A 20,219-nucleotide genomic window follows, 5' to 3' on the forward strand; every position below is an offset into this window, starting at 1 on the left:
ACAACTAACGACACCTGCCTCTGATTGAGAACCATACCAGGCCAAATGCAAAACACAACATAGAAAAACGAATATAGACAACCCACCCCAACTCACGCCCTGACCAACCGAAAACAAAGACATAACAAAAGAACTAAGGTCAGACCGTGACAGTACCACTCCGGCCGCAAAACCTGAACCTATAGGGGAGGGTCTGGGTGGGTGTCTGTCCGCGGTGGCGGCTCTGGCGCGGGACGTGTACCCCACTCCACCATAGTCTTTCCCCGCCTCTTAACCCACCTCCGTGGCGCCATTCGAGCGGCGACCCTCGCCGCCGACCTTGGACTTGGAATCCTAGCAACGGGTCCCCAATGGACGGGAGATTCCCGCAGCTCAGGACAGGCGGGCGGCTCCGGCAGCTCAGGACAGGCGGGCGGCACCGGCAGCTCAGGACAGGCGGGCGGCTCCGGCAGCTCAGGACAGGCGGGCGGCTCCGGCAGCTCAGGACAGGCGGGCGGCTCCGGCAGCTCAGGACAGGCGGGCGGCTCCGGCAGCTCAGGACAGGCGGGCGGCTCCGGCAGCTCAGGACAGGCGGGTGGCTCCGGCAGCTCAGGACAGGCGGGCGGCTCCGGCAGCTCAGGACAGGCGGGCGGCTCCGGCAGCTCAGGACAGGCGGCAGGCTCCGGCAGCTCAGGACAGGCGGGCGGCTCCGGCAGCTCAGGACAGGCGGGAGACTCTGGCAGCGCTGGACAGGCGGGAGCACCTGTAGGGTGGAGACTGAGAGACAGCCTGGAGCGGGGGGCAGCCACCGGAGGCCTGGTGCGTGGAGGAGACACCGGATAGACCGGACTCTGGAGGCGCACTGGAGGTCTCGAGCACCGAACCTGCACGACCCTACCTGGCTGGATACTCCCCGTAGCCAGGCCAGTGCGGCGAGGTGGAATAGACAGCACTGGGCTGTGCTGGCGAATCGGGGACACCATTCGTAGGGCTGGAACCATGTACCCCGGCCCAAAGAGACGCACTGGAGACCAGATGCGCTGCGCCGGCTTCATGACACCTGGCTCGATTCCCACTCTAGCCCGGCTGATACGAGGAGCTGCGATGTAATGCACCGGGCTATGCCTGCGCACCGGGGACACCGTGCGCCTCACGGCATAACACGGTGCCTGCCCGGTCCACCTCTCTCCACGGTAAGCACGGGGAGTTGGCGCAGGTCACCTGCCTCTGATTGAACCTTACCAGGCCAAACGCAAAACACAACATAGAAAAACAAACATAGACAACCCCAACTCATGCCCTGACCAACCTAAAACAAAGACATAACAAAAGAACTAAGGTCAGAATGTGACAAGTGTGCAAAGCTGTCATCAATGCAAAGGGTGGCTACTTTGAAGACACTTTTTTGGTTACTACATGACTCCATATGTTTTATTTAATTGTTTTGATGTCTTCGCCATTAATCTAAAATGTATAAAATAGTAAAAATAAAGAAAAACCCTTGAATGAGAAGGTGTGTCCAAACTTTTGACTGATAGTGTTCATTTTAAATTTTTTTTTTTTTGTCATAATGGGCTATTGTGTGTAGATTGATGAGAACAATATAATCCATTTTAATAAAGGCTGTAATGCAACAAAATTTGTAATGAACTGTATCTATTCTTGAAAAAATCCTTAGCCTTATTTAAATAGATTCTCTGTTTTCAGGTCCCTGATAAAAATGTAAGCATTTCATTTTAGAAATTTTATATTTACAGCTATCAGCGTAAAGGTTATTTCTATCCATCCCAAAACAACAAATACAATGATAACAATGTTGTTGTTTTCATTGTATTTGTTCTTTTTTTCAATGCTGTTTTCATTGTTGTTGTATGCTAATAGCCTTTCCCCTTGTCTTCCAGGAGCCTAGCCATGGAGCGCCTGCTCCTGTGCCTGGCCCTCCTCGCTGCGCCCGTCGTCACCATGCTGTGCCCCAAGCGCTGCACCTGCCAGAACCTCATGCCCTCCTATACTGTTCTCTGCGCCAAGACAGGCCTGCTCTTCGTGCCGCCAAACATTGACCGGCAGACTGCCGAGCTGCGCCTCATGGACAACTTCATCACCACCCTTCGTCACCGTGACTTTGCCAACATGAGCAGCCTCATCCACCTGACGCTGTCGCGCAATACCATTAGCCAGATCAAGCCGTATGCCTTCGCCGACCTGCAGGACCTGCACGCCCTGCACCTGGACGCCAACCGTCTCACCATGCTGGACGACACCCACTTCCAGGGCCTGGTCAACCTCAGGCACATGATCCTGGCCAACAACCAGCTGCACAGCATCTCAGAGGGGGCCTTCCAGGACTTCCTGGAGACCCTAGAAGACCTGGACCTGTCCTACAACAACCTGGTGAACATTCCCTGGGAGACCATTGGCCTGCTGGCCAGTGTCAACACCCTCAGTCTGGACCACAACCTCATAGAGATGGTCCCCGAGGGCATCTTCTCCAACCTGCACAAGCTGGCGCGTCTAGACATGACCTCCAACAAGCTGAAGAAAATCCCTCCAGATCCCCTGTTCCTGAGGATCCCAGTGTACGCTAAGCTGAAAGGTTCTCCACTCACATCCCTGGTGCTGAGCTTCGGTGGGAACCCGCTGCACTGTAACTGTGAGCTAGTGTGGCTGAGGAGGCTGACCAGGGAAGACGACCTGGAGACCTGCGCCTCCCCCCGAGAGCTCGCCGGCAAGTATTTCTGGACCATCCGTGAGGAGGAGTTTGTGTGCGAGCCACCCATGATCACGCGGCACACCTCCAAGATGTTTGTGATGGAGGGTCAGGAGGTGAGCCTGCGCTGTAAGTCAGTGGGCGACCCAGAACCTTCCACGCATTGGGTCAGCCCCGAGGGGAAGCTGATTGGGAACACGTCCCGCACCCTCTGCTATGAGAACGGCTCGTTGGACATCCTCACCACCACTGTGAAGGACTCTGGGAAGTTCACATGCATCGCATCCAACGCCGCCGGTGAGGCCACGGCGCCCGTGGAGCTGGTGGTTAACCCCTCGCCACACTTTGACCCCAAGCTGGAGCCCGAACCTGGCCCCTCTGACATCCCCACATCCATCAAGTCCAACGCCAGCGGGGGCCACGCCCGCAATGACCATCAGAGAGTCAGTGTGTCAGAGCTGAGCTCGACCTCGGTCACCATCCGATGGCCCCCTCAGGACCACATTCCGGGGGTCCGTATGTACCAGATCCAGTACAACAGCTCCTCCGACGACATCCTCATATACAGGTGAGCTGGGAACCACATGCTTTTACAAAAATATCATATAAGATGATCTCTATGGGGGGGTGGTTAATGTTATCCCTATAAAGCCAACTGGTATCTTTGTGTGGAAGGCGGTCTTCACGTCTGGCATTGCATACTGTGGGTCTCTTGTTGTTCTTCGACAGTTCATGAGCCTCCAAATTGATCCCCATAAACAGCCTGGTTTAGAGAGGCACTGAATCACGTTGATAATGAATGTAGTCATCGCTAAAGAAGTCACAGAGAGAACTGCAGAAACACTAGAACATGATGCCCACAGGGAAAACGACAAAGAAGTTCTGTAGAAAATGTGTTGGAATGACTCAATGTGCAGACATCTATTGCCACACCAACCTATGTAGCATTACTGTGCAGTAGCCATTAGCTATAATATGTCTGGCAGTGAAGAGCCTATAAGAAGAGAACTTGTTGCCATCAATCATCTCCATAGAACTGAGATGGAGATGCAGTTCAATATTGACCTTTCTGATATCAGATTCAGAGGTTTTATTAGGTGGGTTGACTCCCAAGTATCAAAGGCCAAGCATTCAATGGCACAATGGACTGAAGGTTGCAAAGCCTCACTCTTACTGTAATGACTCACTCGTACTGTAAGTGTCATGGAAGAGTTTTGAAAAGTGTTGAGTTTGGCTTTTGTAATTCAGTATTGTTCCTATCAGAAATAACAATATACTGTCCAGACTTTTAAGTGATTGTGATTATTTGTAAGCCGTGGACAATAGAGGTTTTAACTTCAGTGAGAGAAAATATTAAATATTTTCTATAGCACCCAAAGGAATCCCAGTGCAGAGTTAAACTGATGTAAACACATTACCCCAGTGAAGTGCAATCCGTTCCAGAAGGCAGTGTTTGATAACTGCTTTTGAATGAGGCACAGTTGTGTTGAACTCTTCACCCCAACTTTAGGAATGAAAATAATCTGTTCTTATGGGAACAGTGGTTTCTGAGCCTCCTCCATTTCATAGATTTCAGAGAATGACTGTTGCAGAGAGCATAAAACACCTGAAACATCCCGATTTACACAGAGAAGAAAGGGGGGTCACTCCCACAGTCACTACAGCCCTCTGTTTGTCTCTGCTAAGAATCAAGTGGAACATTAACAGAAAAAAAAGAATTCTCTCCTCAAAGTGAAAACCAGAGAAATCGGCGGCCATTAAATTCCCCCAGAGTCGGCTGCGAACCCCTTTCTTCTCCTAGGGCAATATTCTCCTCTTGAGCTTTCAAAGATTTCTTTAAATTCGCTGTTCAGTGGCTCATTATTTTTTATAGGAGGTGCAGTAGAAAACATCCCCATGAGTGTTGCAGCACCAGCTAATGTTATTAAAGATTTTTAGAAGTGAGAGTACTGTACAACATTAGAAGTCTTAAGGGGAGAGGGGGGGGGGTTTCCTACCCCACGGCAAAAATAGCCAGCGAGCTCAGATCCATTCACCTCTCTGTTGAAGCACTTCACGGCACTCACAGAGTGGATTATTCCACAAGCCTATAATGGACGGACGGAGAGATTCGTTAAAAGACAGAAATTAATCTATTGATTCGATTTTTATATTACACCACGGCCCTCTTCAACATTGCACTGTGGCGTGATTCTCCGTTGAAGCAGCCCTGTTAGTACCTAATTAACTTCCGGCCTTTCCCTGAGGATGGATGAAGACAAAAAAGACACATGGGAGAAGCAATTTGCTGTTAATTATGCAAAAAAGCACATGGAGGCCTTTGGTTTATGGCACTGCAAAGTAATCGGAATCCGTTTTCTTAATCAATTAGGCACACATGAGTCCAGCTCTGTGTGGACTGACGGTTGTGTGGAATTTGGGAGGTCAGAGATGGAGGGAGTGGGTAATGAAGGGACGCGGTGGCTGAGGACAGCTAATATCCTCTCAGACACATTAACATTGTGCTGAAAACAGGAGAGGATTGTGACGGGATCAGCTTTCCTCAGTCTCTTTCTTCTTTCATACATCAAGTCGACTGCACTCTCTATTTTCTCTTCCTTTCGTTCCCTCTCTCTGTCCATCTTTTGACTCCAGATATCCCTACCTAATTGCCTTTATGTTTGTATGGCCTCTTCGGAGACAGTCTTACATGAGAGGATGAGAACTATCCTATGTTAAAGCCATTATAGGCAGCATGTGGTTTCAGCACACACTCACATCCATGATCAGACACGCGCGCGCAAGAGTAAACACGCACACACACACACCACACACACACACACACACACACACACACACACACACACACACACACACACACACACACACACACACACACACACACACACTCCTTCATGTTCCCCTAACCCCTCCTGGCCCCCTGCCTGTAGCATCCATATTCCCATCTCTAATGTGATAGACTGGTGAACGGAGTTATGGCAAGGTCAGGTCTGACTACATCAGTGAGAGCTCCCGCTACTCTCTCACCATCCCCACCACCTCCTCCCCATTGCATGCAGAGGACCCAGCCTTCTCCTCCATGTCCCTCAAAGCCCCACCAGAGGATATGGATGTCGACACATCTGAAGATACAGTATATTGGGGCCTATTATTTTTTGAACCGGGCGACCTCCCTTTTTATACCTAGACTGCATGCTAGGCTGAGGACTAACGAAATGGCCAGACCCTTCTGTGGGCGGCTAGTGACCTCCACTCATCCAGAACATCCACTAATGATGAGCGTATATGCTCCGGGGCGTGCAGAACAACATCAAGACAATTCCCCCTAATTAGTGAGATTCCACCTACCTTAGTAGTTTGATCTTCTCGTTTCCTTTCTTTCGTTCAAGGAAACGTTCACGGAATTGAAAACGTACATTTAGCATTTTGATCCTTTAGCATACGCTCTTATCCAGAGCGATTTACAGTATGGAGAGTTCATGCGTTTTTCTGTTCACATCAAATCTAATGTTATTCTTCACATGCCTCGTAAAAACAGCAGGCGGAGACTAACAGTGAAATGCTTACTTACCCAACAATGTAGAGAGAGATAAAATAGAAAGTAATAACACGCAGCAATACAAGTAACGTCACAAAGCTTTTACTTCATAGTTAAACACCAGACCATAATATGACACTAACTTTATGGGTGGCAGAGAATACAGTGGATAAACAGGGTGGCAAGAGCGTAGTAACGGTAGTACGTCAGTTTAATGGACACAGCAGGTGTAACCTGTGGATAAGGCAGGGCAGAGCAGGGTACTCTGAGACAGTACGAATCTCGCCGTGTGAGCGTAGAGGTTGGCCCCGCTGGCGCCTGCGTTTAGAGGAGAAATGTTTAATGCACACACTGTCACCCACGCTGTCACCCCTTGGGCATGTCGCGCTTTGGAATTCCGCTCCATGTTTCGTCACCTCGGAGCCCCCGGGCCCCTATGTCCCTGTTGATAAATGGAGCAGTTTGGCACGCTAGCCACCGGGGTAGCAGCAGACACACACACACACACACATGCAGGAACGTGCTCAGACACACACACACACACACATGCAGGAACGTGCTCAGACACACACATACACACTCACACACCTTAGCCAATGTGTGGTCTAGTGTTTGTAAGACAGAAAGTAAACCTGACAATGGAGAGTGCAGAATGAGAGGAGAGCATGAAAGTGTGTGGTCAGGGTAGTAAAGGTTAAACGTAATCTCCAGGTACTGAAAGTAAAGGTTGTTGAGTTCACTGCCTTCATACAAGCTTTCAGTTTTCGGATTACTGCTAGAATGTTCACTCTGTCAATAACATTGTTCACTCTGAGGTTGTCTGTTCTCTCTCTCTCTCTCTCTCTCTCTCTCTCTCTCTCTCTCTCTCTCTCTCTCTCTCTCTCTCTCTCTCTCTCTCTCTCACTCTCTCTCGCTCTCTCTCTCAGGATGATCCCTGCGTCTCATAAGTTCTTCCTACTCAGTGACTTGGCCACTCAACGGGATTATGACCTGTGTGTGCTGGCGGTGTACGACGATGGCGTCACGGCCCTAACCGGCACCCGCCTGGTGGGCTGCGTGGCTTTCACCACAGAGCGCGAGTATCGTCAGTGCCGCTCCCTCCACGACCAATTCCTGGGCGGAACCATGATTATCGTGATCGGCGGTATCATAGTGGCGTCCGTGCTTGTCTTCATCTTCATCCTCCTCATGAAATACAAGCTGCACAGCAACCATTACAAGCAGAAGGCGGCACATGTCAGCAACGTGTGCTCTCAGACCAACGGAGGCCAGGCGGCGGGCGGGGGAGGCCCTCCCATCCCCCCTTCCTCCTCAGGCTCGGCTAATAAGCCCATGCCTCCTGGCCCAGTGGACAGGGTAGGGCACGAGGGACCCCATCAGGCCTCGGAAGGGGGCTTCGGAGGGCCCTTGAAAGGGACCACCGTAGTGGACTTGAACCCAGACTACGGGAAGTCAGTGAAGGACCAGGATGCTATATCACAATAACACAGGATCTGGGACTTCCCCACCCCACCCCCTTTTTATTTCCTGGTGCTGGGGTCCCTCTGCCTTACCAAGGATTATCTCGTGTCCAAGGTGGGTGATTCCTGTCAGACAAGTCTGGGCAAGTGCTCAGGGCTCATCTGTATTCATTAACAATTCTGCAGACTGCTTCTGTAAGAGCTTACAGATGTGTGTAGTTTACAGATTGTGTGTGTGTGTGTGTGTGTGTGTGTGTGTGTGTGTGTGTGTGTGTGTGTGTGTGTGTGTGTGTGTGTGTGTGTGTGTGTGTTTTGTGTGTACATGCTGTGTTCCTATAAGTCTAGGTGCATCTGCATGCAGTGTCTATTTCGAGGGGCTTGTCTTGACAAAGTGCAGTACTTTTGCTGTATAGTATTTTCCTCTTTAAATGAAGCGTAGTAAATAGTACAGTGAACTAGTCCTATTGAGCTTCAGCGATGACTGCAGGCAGGCTTTGCTCGTGCCTCACGCCAAGTCCCCAGGACTGATGGGAATAGGCAATCATCATAAAATCACACAGCACATAAAGGACGGCAAGCTGTGCTTACTCGCTCCACGTCCCCCCTCTCTCTACTTCCTTCCTCTCTCCCTCGCTGCCCGATGGGATTTCCCCCCCCCCCCCCACACACACACACACACACAAACCAATCATAGCTGACTTCGCTGGCCCTGAGATGTTTGTTGTAAGTTTAATATCCGCAGTATAGCACAATCTCCTCTACATCTGCGCTCTCCAAATACAAATGAACTGAGCTGGGCCCGGGACAGCTCTGTGGCTTTTTAAACACTGTCATCGGTGTCTCTGCCGCCCACCAACATCATCCCGCATATTAGCACACTCAGTGTACTAACGAGGGTTTGAAGTCATCTTTGGGGCTTCCTAAGGCATTTGTGTTATTCTGATTCGTTTTTGGAGGGCAAGCTACAGGCTATGTCACTAGCAGCTGGAAGTTACTTTTAAACAAGGGTCAGAACCTTGTTAGGTTAGAAAAGGCAAATGGCAGCCACATGCGTAATAGCGACCCCTATGGGTATGTTCAGGTATTCCCTTGGTAATGTTAACCTAAGCCAGCGGTTCCAAAACTAGGGGTCGCGACCCCATGTGGGGTGGCATGATATGAAAATTGGGTTGCAGGAGAATTTCAAAAAGTCCAGAGAAAAAAATAATACAGTAGTATGTATAACCTTTTTATGTCATATATATTTGTGTATGACAAAAAAAGGTTATACATGATATTATAATGTATTCTGAGAAAAAATAATAGTATCTTTGTATCTCAAAATCATTGTAATGTGGTTAACCTTAAAAATCTAAATGAAAATGATTCAAATCTAAAAGATTCAACCAGAGAGCGCCCTCAGATCATGGGAAAAGGCCGCACTTGACCGTTGCACTTGAATCATTCCCACGGGGAACGGCTAGGCCTGCTACGCTATGAAACCACACACGACTGCAGAGACCTTGATACTGCCGGCCGCAATTGATATGGTGACAACAATGTGTGGGACTCACATCAATACCTTTGTCAGATAACACTGTTAAACAAAGTGGAAACTCAAGACTGAACGACTCAAAAACTCCGCAGCTGATGCTCTCCAAAAGGACGTTAGCTGTGAGGGCCGAGATGCTCAAGCATTGACTTTTGTTCACTATACATGTCGGGCGATGCTATTCACAGAACATGGTGTTGTGTCTCGCGATTTCCGAGAATGAAACTGCATAGGGGATGTTCAGTGTGCTGCATGGCTATAATTGACAAAAAAACATATTCCATATGGGATCGAATTCTGGGTTTTTGTACAGATGGGGCTCTATCTGTCCCGGGGTGGAGGACAAGCCTCTGCACTCTAGTTCTGAATGTGTCTCCCTCTGCCATATGGATGCATTGTATGATACACCGAGAGCAACTGGGGGCAAAGAAGCTGAGCAGAGAACTCGGAGATATACTGCAACAGGTAACTTCGATTGGAAACTATATCAAACCGCATCCACTGCGTGCACACCTGTTCGCAAAACTATGTGGAAATATGGGATCAGAGCATGACAATGTTCTATTTCACACCGAGGCTTGGTGGTTATCGAGGGGGAGTGTTGGAGAGATTTTTCCCATTGAGAGAGGAAATGTTGTCATTCACAATGGATGTATAAAAAATTAAAAAAACAGACTTGGTTGACTTTCTGAGTAATGAAAAGAAATATAACAGAAACAGCATCAGTAAGGTGTCCCACACGAGCGATGACTGCTCACCTCCCAATGCTTGGAAGAGCACTTTAGGATGGACCGACTTCCCAATCCATTTAACTGTGATCCTGGCTCAGTTGACAGTCCAAAGCTGATCGAGCTGTCATGCTGCAGACAACGCATTCACAGTTCAATACAGAGGAGTTTTGGTTCCTGACTCAAAGGGAATAACCTACCGTCTCCCTCTGAGTATTAGTGCGAAGTTCATAACAACTGGGAACTCGGAAATCTCAGACTTCCGACGTCAGTGCATTCTAGACAACTGGGAACTCGGAAATCTCAGACTTCTGACGTCAGTGCATTCTAGACAACTGGGAACTCGTAAGGAAACAAGCTCCAGGTGGGGAAAAATCATTTTGAACGCTAATCCAACTCGGAATTCCAACTCGGGAGCTCGGGCTTTATTCTAGAGCTCTGACTTTCCGAACTAAAGATCACTGACGTCATGATTTGACCTCTTATCTTTCAAAGTTCCCATATGCTTTGAAAGTGCTCTGTAACCCATGGTAGGCTACCCTTCACCAGCTCATGTCTGTGTTAAGCTGGATTCAGTGCGCTCTTCTGCATTCAAACCAAATATCGATCCAGGTTGGATGACAGCAGAGATGAGGTGCGCACTGTCGACCCCGCCCCCTGACTTTAAGAAGCTCCAATGTGACATGCATCCAGCACACCTACCTCATTAGTGGTGGTGAGATAAGAGACATTATGTCAGACTAATTTGCAATTGACTGTCATATAGCCCCACATTAAAATAATGTGATGGTGAGTTGAGAAGACAATCAGAAATACTGTTTTTAAGTTAACTGTCATAGCCCCAAATAAAAAAGTGAACATTGGCTGTTAATTACATGCTTTTTTTCACATGGGTGGGGTCGTGAAAATGTTCAGGTATCAAAATGGGGTCAGGGCCGAAAAAAGTTTGGGAACCCCTGACCTAAGCTAAGAGATTATCAACCTTACGATCATTGACCTCATGTAATAGCTTGCCAATTGAGTCATCAACTGCTGCAGCAGTGAAGCAATCCATGCAGCTCTCCTTTGGGATCAGTTGTTTTTGTTGTTGAGCAGTTTATGAGTCCTGGTTGCATTACATATCCATTTAGTAGGAAGAGCTATTTTTGTCTCAGATGACCGAGTGATTAGACCCTGTCGATCATAGTCTTCTTCAAGAAGACAGTTTAGTTGGCTCAATGAATGGCTGCATGTTTATAGCTGTGGGCAGCAGCAGGCAGTGTTCTCTCTCTGTGACAGGCCTGGATGAGGCAGATGAGGTAGTATTCTTCCTCAGCCTCCGTGCTCAGCGTTTAGCTGTGAAATACCTGCAGTGTCTGTGCATCCATAATTCATCTAGGAGCATCAGACAGCCAGCGAGGAGATGACAGATCACTCCCAGGAGGCCCTGTGTTTCTCACAGCGACACAATGAGGCTGACAGAGTTACTGGCAACAGGAGGAAAGGAGGGGGTGGAGAGCGAGAGAGAGAGAGAGAGAGAGAGAGAGAGAGACTGGAGAGCAGAGAGAGAGACTGGAGAGAGAGACTGGGGAGCAGAGAGACTGGAGAGAGACTGGAGAGAGACTGGAGAGAGAGACTGGAGAGAGAGACTAGAGAGAGAGGGAGAGAGAGAGAGAGACTGGAGAGCAGAGACAAGTTTAAGAGGAAACAAGTTTAAGAGTCAATGAGAACAAAGACAATGGTAGAGAGATTGATAAGAGAAGATGTGGTGTACAGAGAGAGAAAGACATGGAGGGGTTGAAAGAGAGAGTGAGAGAAAGAGGTAGGGATGGAGAAGAGATTGAAAGGACTGCAGAAATAGAGAAAGAGAGAGACTTGACTTTGTCTTTCATTTAAAACTCACCCGCACCCTTAAAAATAAAAAAATAAAAAAATATCCTGTACTGCATACATTTACCATACTCACCTTTCTATCTACCACATGATACAAACCAACATCACAATTCCCACTACTACAACGTATATCCAAAACATCATTCCCAGCTATACAGACTGCCCCTCCAACACACCATATCTCCTCAAACATCTCTACACATTATCATTTTATAGACCATCCCATTAAACAATAGTAAAGAGTTTGTTAGCTCTCCACCTTTGACCCTGTTCCTCCTTGTTAGCCAAACAGCTAACTTTGCCTGAGCAAACAGAAAATTCAACAAAACACATTTGGCTTTCTCCTTACTCGAATACCTGTATCCCATTATGAACATCCCAACAGTAAAAACCACCCCCAACCTCTCACACAGACATTCCAACAGAGACATTAAAGGCATTAACATGGTGCACACAGAAAACACATGAATCACAGTTACTTTAATTTTACAGAAAAGACACCCCTGCCCGATTCCCGGTTCAACCTGTGCCAACCAGCTGTTTGTGGCCAGGGCTCCATGAAGAACCCTCCACTGGAGGTCCCCTGACCTCTTTGGTACCCACCATATTCTCGGCCCCACATACCCCCTGCCACTGATGTGCCTTCACTCCTGTTAGGCTTCTAATGTTCCTAACCTTAACGCAGAGGTTGTAGAGGGCTTTACCTCCCACATCCTCAAACTCCCCCAGGCTCAGAGTGTTAAAATCTAACAAGTCCTCCCGACCCCCTTGCCAGTCTCTGCTGTTACCTGCAGTGGTGGAAACATTGGTGGCCCCTCTCCCTTTGGCAGCTCAAATATCCCCCTTACCGGCTCAGACAGTGCCTCCTGGACCTCCTCCAGGAATCTCTCCAGCAGCCTAAGAGACATTATTCCTGTTTGTTGTGCCAAGACTTCCGGGGTTTTCCACCCCTCCTCTCCCAGCAGTCTCAGGTCACCCAGCCTTTGTAAACCCCCTGCCATCAGTTGCCTCTGCAGGGTGGCCGACTGAACCGATCTCAAAGGGATGGCTGGGTTGTGGAATATAGGCTCCTCCCACACCCATAGCTCAGGCTCCACACCCCCTTCTCGTATGGGCCTTAGCAGCTGCCAGGCCCTCAGCATTGCGGAGAAAAATCTGAGAGACCTGCTGTACTCAACCTCTCCAGCTTCATGAGGAACAGCTGCCGGTCCAACCCTAATCCACCAGCTCTCCTCAGCAGCACGCATGCTGTCTCCCTCCAGCCAACATCAGCATGGTACAGCAGTCTCTGCACCGCCTTTAGCCTGAATGCAGCCATCCTGCTCTCCAGTTCCACCAGGCCCTGTCCTCCTTCGTGAGCGGTCATGTACAACACTGCTGCCTTCAGCCAGTGATGGCCCGACCAGAAGAAGTCCACCAGCTTGCGTTGCAGGTCTGCGAGCAGACCGGCAGGGGGATTGAGGACAGCCAGTTTATGCCACAGGGAAGATGCCACCAGGTTGTTAATTATCAGCACCCTCCCTCTATATGACACTTGGGACAGGAGCCACCTCCACCTGGCCAGTCTTGACACCACTGCCTGTGAAAGCCCCTCTCAGTTCTTCCTTACCCACTTCTCTGAGCCCAGGTACACCCTCAACACTTTAAGCCCTTCACAACCCCACTGCAAACCCCCTGAAAGCAGAGGAGGAGCCCTATCCCCCCATGCCCCACATAACAGAGCTTTGCTCTTGCCCCAGTTTACCTTAGCTGATGAAGCTCCCTCGTACACCTTCAGACTCATCTCTAGTGCCTGCATATCCTGATCATCCCTGACCATCACAGAAACATCATCTGCATATGCTGACACTGCTATGCCTGTCACCACATCCATTCCTGTCCAGCACACTCCCTGCAGTCTCCTGCAAAACAGTCCTAAAAAAAGCTCAATGGCTAGTGTGTATAACTGTCCAGATAGAGGGCATCCTTGTCTAATGCCCTGCCTCACCCAGACTGGCCTACTGAGCCCCCCTCCCACCTTGACCATACATGACGCCCCAGCATACAACATCTTCACACAGGTCAAAAAACTCTTCCCAAAGTCCCTCTCGACAAGTCCGACATGTCCCTAATTAAGAACAAGTTGTCCGTGATTGAGCGTCCCGGTGCACAATATGTTTGGTCCTTATGTACTATCGAGTCCAAATGGGACTTCAGTCTGTTAGAGAGGACTTTGGCAAATATCTTGTAGTCCACACAGAGTAATGCCACAGGCCTCCAGTTCTTAAGTTCACACAAGTCTTCTTTTTTGGGCAGAAGAGTCAGAGCCGCCCGACGGCAGCTCATCGGCAACTCTCCTACTCCGACGCATTCACGCAACACGCAAAATAAGTCCTGTCCAATTATTCCCCAGAATGTTTTATAAAACTCCACTGGGAGTCCATCAACCCCCGGTGCACGACCGGCGGACATCTGGGTTACGGACTCTGCCAGTTCATGGGACAACAGAGGAATGTCCCTTTCATCCCTCTGTGCCAGAGAGAGCTTAGGGAGTCCTGCGAACAAGACTTGAGCACACATAGGATCACACACTTCTGCCCTATACAATTCAGTATGAAACTCCACAGTCCGCTCCCGCATCTCACCTGCCCATCAGACAGTCATAGACAATGCATACCCTTGGCTTCACCACTCTGTCAATCCAAACCAATGAAGAAGGGAGCATCTATCTCCTTGAGCATGGAGAACCTAGCTCTTACAAGTGCTCCCTTTGTTTTAACCTGGAAAAAACTGCCCAGGTCGCTACATAATTCAGCTAAATTAGCCTGGAGGCCTACATTGCCTTGCCCCACCATCTCTACCTCCCCCAATACTCTCCTAGCCTCTGAGGATGATAGAGTTGTGTACTATTGACAGAAAAGCCGAATTTGGACTTTCCCCACATCCCACCATTGACTCAGAGACTCATACTCCTCTCTTCGCTGACCCCACCTTTCCCAAAAGGTTTGGAAACCTGAGCAAAAAGGGGCATCTTGTAAGAGCTTAAGAGCATTGAACTTCCAATAAGATGCCTGCCGGGGCCCTGGTGAGAGACAGCCGAGCCATGGTTATGTGATAATCCGAAAACCCCACCAGGAGAATGGTAGCGCCCAGCAGCCTATTGCTCCGATTCCTAGACATGTAAAACCGATCAAGTAGGGCTGCACTCACCCTAGCACAAAAAACCTTCACCCATGTATACTGTCTTGTGTTTGGATGTTTAGTTCTGCAAACATCCACTAGGTCGAACTGATTAAGGATGTCCCTTAACACTCCCACTGAATGAGGCTCTTCCGCATTTCTGTCTTTTGTAAAATCCATTGTACAGTTCCAGTCCCCTCCGACCACCAGCTTCTCCTCAGGCGCTACCTGTGAGAGTTCCTGTCTAAGACTCCCAAATAGAACCCCTCTTTCTCTCCCTGTGTAAGGCGCATACACATTTATAAAGACAAAACCCATGTTGTTAATTTCTGCTTTAACAACAAGCAGCCTACCTTTACACACCTCCTTTGAGGAGCAACGTTTTACAGACAGCCCCGGTGCAAAAAGGACTGCCACCCCTGCACTAAGATTTGTCCCATGGCTCAACACACTTGCCTCTTTCCACCAGAGCCCCCAATCGACTTCATTCAACACATCACTATGTGTCTCCTGCAGAAACAACACCTGTACTTTCTTTTGTTTTACATATTCACCCAACTCACTCCTCTTTCCCGCATCTCTGGCACCATTTATATTGAGCGAGCCTACCCGAAGAGTCTCCATAAGAAGTGGGAGAAAAGCCAGCAGAGAAAGAGACCAATAGCAAAGCACAAAAATCCCCAGTGTCAGAAAGAAAATATGCATCTAAACAGTGTCAAAAGGTAAACCTTTACGCACTGTTGTGACCCACTTCCTCAACCTAAAACGTTTCCTGGGTGAGAGGACACCATGCCCCTCATTTTTCATAGCATGTTGTACTGATCTTACAAACTTTCTAGGATCAGAAAAAAAAGCCTCAAGATTAACTTTTTTCCCCTTAGTCTCATTCAGGAACCTTGGCAATTCTCTCAACGTGTACTTAGACCCCTCTGCTTGACTGGCTGTCAGCTCCGGGCCCATTGAAGAGGAGTCTGAAAAAAATAACTCCTCATCCTCTTCCTCAGACTCACTTTCCTCCTCATCTCCCAACCTGACTACCTGCCCTTCCTCTCTGGTCAGGGCATCACCCACAGCAACAGGCAAAATTTCCATGGTGCCTTTGTCCACACCCTTTTTCCTTTTCCGCTTGACAACCTCCTCCTCCCCCTTATCTCTTACACTTCCCCACTATACTCTCCTCATCCACTAGAATAACCTGACTAGGCCCAGCATCATCTACACCACCCTCCATAGCATAACTAGGCCTAGCCTCAGCTACCCCACCATCTCCAGCCTGACTAGACCCAGCCTCCGCTTCCCCACCATCTCTAGCCTGACTAGGCCCAGCCTCATCTACACCACCTTCCCTGGCATGACTAGGCCCAGCTTCTGCTGTCTGCATCTCTTTACCCCCTGCACTTTGACCTCGATTTCCCCCACTGGCGCTTGTACCCTCACCTTGTCTACAGGCTTTATGTGGGCACGCAAAGCTCTTATGCCCCAAATCCCCACACTCAAAACACTGTAGACTATCTGTGCTGGCAAACCCTGCATAGAGCCCCTCCCCGTGCCTCACTTTAAAATGCACATTTAGTTGTTGCTCATTGTTGTTCAGAAACGTAAACACTTGCCTCCGGAACGAAACAACGTGCTTAACGGCATCTGCCTGAAAGCCTGCTGACAGTACACGAAAACCGCCAGCAAACTTACCAAAACGACTCAGCTCTTTCATGATTTGGTCATCCATAATAAACGGAGGCAAATGTGCAACTACCATGATTTGGTCATCCATAATAAACGGAGGCAAATGTGCAACTACCACTCTTGTTGAAGGGGTAGAGAGAGGTGAAATTGACACCAACACATCCCTTACAAATATTCCGCTAGCAATTAGCCTACCAACCAAATTAGCCCTTATCATGAACACAACCACAGCTTTGTTCATTCTAGAAGCAGAGTGTATAAATTCAGCTCCTACCTGTTCACCGACTGCGAGCAGAACCTCCTCCACCTTAACTCCATTCTCAGGAACACACCTGAATCCATGCCGTATGGATAGCATCTCCTCCACGCTAGGCTGAGAAGCCATCGCGCACACGACACCTTCCAAACCCCAGGAAAGTTACTCTGTTCTCTTCCACCCTAACTTTGAAAAAACTGTGGATACCGCTAAAACAAATTTTGCATTAACCCTGCACCATAGAAAATAGCATGTAAAGAAAATAATCAAGAAAGTTAGTTAGGATAGAGCCCTCCACACCAAACACTCAAACTCCAAAAAACTCCCAGCATGCACTGCAAGAGAGAGAAAGAGAGAGAGACAGTAAATCTGACAGTAAATCTCAGTAAGACAAAAATAATGGTGTTCCAAAAAAGGTCCACAAATACAAATTGCATCTAGACACCGTTGCCCTAGAGCACACAAAACACTAGACATACCTTGGCCTAAACATCAGCGCCACAGGTAACTTCCACAAAGCTGTGAATGATCTGAGAGACAAGGCAAGAAGGGCCTTCTATGCCGTCAAAAGGAACATCAAATTTGAAATACCAATTAGGATCTGGCTACAAATACTTGAATCAGTTATAGAACCCTTTGCCCTTTATGGTTGTGAGGTCTGGGGTCTGCTCACAAACCAGAATTATACAAAATGATCCTCTGTGTACAACGTAAAACACCAAATAATGCATGCAGTGGAGAATTAGGCCGATACCCGCTAATTATCAGAATCCAGAAAAGAGCCATTCAATTCCACAACCAAGTGATTCCCAAACCTTCCATAACAAAGCCATCACCTACAGAGAGATTAACCTGCAGAGGAGTCCCATAAGATAAGCAAGCTGGTCCTGGGGCTCTGTTCACAAACACTAACAGACCCCACACTGGAAAGAATTAACCAAAAAACTGCGCAAACTATAATGAGCACATAGTGGCAGAATACCTGACCACTGTGACTGACCAAAAATTAAGGAAAGCTTTGACTATGCAGAGACTCAGTGAGCATTGCTATTGAGAAAGGTCGACCTTATCCAAATCAGTCAGTGAACCAGCTTCTTAGATATGCTTCTTCATGGTCTTGGTCCGCTTTCATCACCTCATTTTCAACAAGACCTATGTGTAAGACACTGTCAAATACCTGTAGGCGTGTGTGGCCTGGGGTGGTCTAGTGGTTACTGCTGTTGCCTTCTGATCACACAGATATGCCAGGTCTGGCGTGGGTTTGAATCTGGCCTATGCCCTTCTAGAGCACCATCTTATTATCCTGTGTCTCTGTCTAAAAAAAAAAAGGAACTAGTAGGCGCAATCACGTAGCCAGATGTGATATTCATATCTACAGAATTGAACCCCCCCGGGGTCAGGTAAGACATACGGGAACTTTCCAGGAATTCTTAGCTCAGGTGATGAGGTTTGTGCACTGATTCCTGTGTCCTGTCTCTTCCAGATTCGCACATCACCCATGCTCGTCTTCTGAGGTGGAGGGAGGGAGAATGGAAAGGTGAGTTTAGGGGCAGAGAGCCATACATTTCAATTCTATATGCAAGTTCTACATAGAGATGGTGAAGTTATGACGTTACGCATGTCTGATTTAAAGGGAAAATGAGAAGGGAAGAAGGGACACGTACAACACAAATAGTGTTTTCTTTCTATTGCGTTAGATTGTCTAGTAGACAATGAACAATCTGGGTTTAGGCAATTCCTTGGTGATGTTTACTTTAATTCTCTCCTCTAGGTAAAGTACCCCTGGTTCAAGGAAGTTGGAAAAACAAACTCACAAAAGAATACATATGAAGCCAAGAACAGCATTAGGAGTAGAGATGGGTGGATGCCATGGAATCGCTGTGTTCCGTCACTTATGCAATTCTACCTGGAACTGGGATGTAATCCAGCCCTGTGGAGTGGAGGGAAATTTATTCCAAAACCTGGGGCTTCTTTCACTGTGTGAGGAATGAGTTGACAACCCAGACGCCTCAAATTCCTTTCGGAATACTTTTTTGGGATTCTCATTGGAATTGCCTATTACAGAGGAACACCCTTGGATGGTTTTGATGAAATGTTGTGGGTTTCGTAATAAAGCTCCACTCTCCCTTAACGATCGGTCACATGCCAAAGGAATACAATAAGAGATGGCGATACAGTGTTTTGTCGTCCCCCCCCCCCCCCCCGAGGGCCTTGGAAGTGTTAGCACCCATCGATGTCACGTCGATGCACCAATATCAAACGGTTGTTCGGTGATCTCTAGGGCACTTTATAATCTTTATAATCCTCTCTCTCTCTCTCCCTCTCTCTCTCTCTCTCTCTCTCTCTCACTCTCTCCCTCCGTCTATATGGACAAGTGAATAGTATACTCAACAATTATGAGATCAAATGCATCCATTTTGGATGACGGTGGGAAAAAAAAATATTATTTGGCCAAAAACATGGGCTCTCAAGATGAGGACAAAACAAAAACCTGGTTTGGTTTGATTACATGAACCTACAGCACAAGCAATGCCTTGTGGTTTGATGGTGAAATGGTGAGTTAAGTTTCATTCTGACACAAACTTTACAGAGAAGAAACTGACCCTATTGTATACCACTTGCCAATTGAAAAGATGGAACACGGATCAAATAGTCTTTTTCCCCTTACTGTTGACTGTGTATGTATTTGTATGTGAGATACACCTTCAATCTTCTCTGATTTGATACCCATATTTCCTTTGAATTATGAAGCAACAATAAGAAAAAAACGTGAGATGGAATTTTATGCTTTCATAGGTCAAATATGTGGATTTATAAAGAAATAAAATTATTTTTCTTGAAGATGTGCAGCAACATTACTCACACAATTTCTGAAAATAATCCTATTCATAGATTAATAATTGCATTTAGTGTCAAACTGGTTTTACTTTAAGAAAATGCATTAGAAGCAGTAGTTTCATCAGCTTTGTTGGTCAGTTTTCAACCAAACTGACCTTATGACAATGTAATGACAGTTACAGAAGTATGGTTTTGCCACTAAGGGTCGCCAGAGGCTTTCATGGTAACTTAACCAGTCCAGCTCAGCTCAGTTCAACTCAGACATAGATTAGTGTGGGAAAGATATTAGAGAAGCAACTGAGTAAGTAACAGGTCTATAGATGCTAGTGGTTATGTTATAGCCAGACACCTCTGAGGCCCTTCCACAGGCACTGTTGACGTGAATTTTTTTATTTAAATTTGATTAACTCTAGGTCATACTTCTGCTTTCCAGTCTGTGGTCAGATGGTCCAACCATGTCATTGTTTA

The 20,219-nt window shown here is 47.7% G+C and overlaps 1 protein-coding gene across 1 annotated transcript in view; it reads left to right on the top strand.

Annotated features, from left to right (window-relative positions):
* The window catches only part of LOC110507458 (leucine-rich repeat and fibronectin type III domain-containing protein 1-like protein), a 143,488-nt gene extending 123,734 nt beyond the window's left edge, over positions 1 to 19,754 (top strand). Inside the window, exons 3-6 of the mRNA XM_021587462.3 lie at positions 1,881 to 3,254; positions 7,151 to 7,799; positions 18,397 to 18,450; positions 18,685 to 19,754. Of these exons, the coding sequence (XP_021443137.2) occupies positions 1,881 to 3,254; positions 7,151 to 7,709 (1,933 nt within the window). The 3' untranslated portion in view covers positions 7,710 to 7,799; positions 18,397 to 18,450; positions 18,685 to 19,754. The remainder of the gene's footprint in view (positions 1 to 1,880; positions 3,255 to 7,150; positions 7,800 to 18,396; positions 18,451 to 18,684) is intronic.
* Positions 19,755 to 20,219: the final 465 nt, after the last annotated feature.

This window comes from Oncorhynchus mykiss, chromosome 27 (genome assembly GCF_057628025.1).
Source record: "Oncorhynchus mykiss isolate SJ-2025 chromosome 27, ASM5762802v1, whole genome shotgun sequence".
Lineage (NCBI taxonomy): Eukaryota > Metazoa > Chordata > Actinopteri > Salmoniformes > Salmonidae > Oncorhynchus > Oncorhynchus mykiss.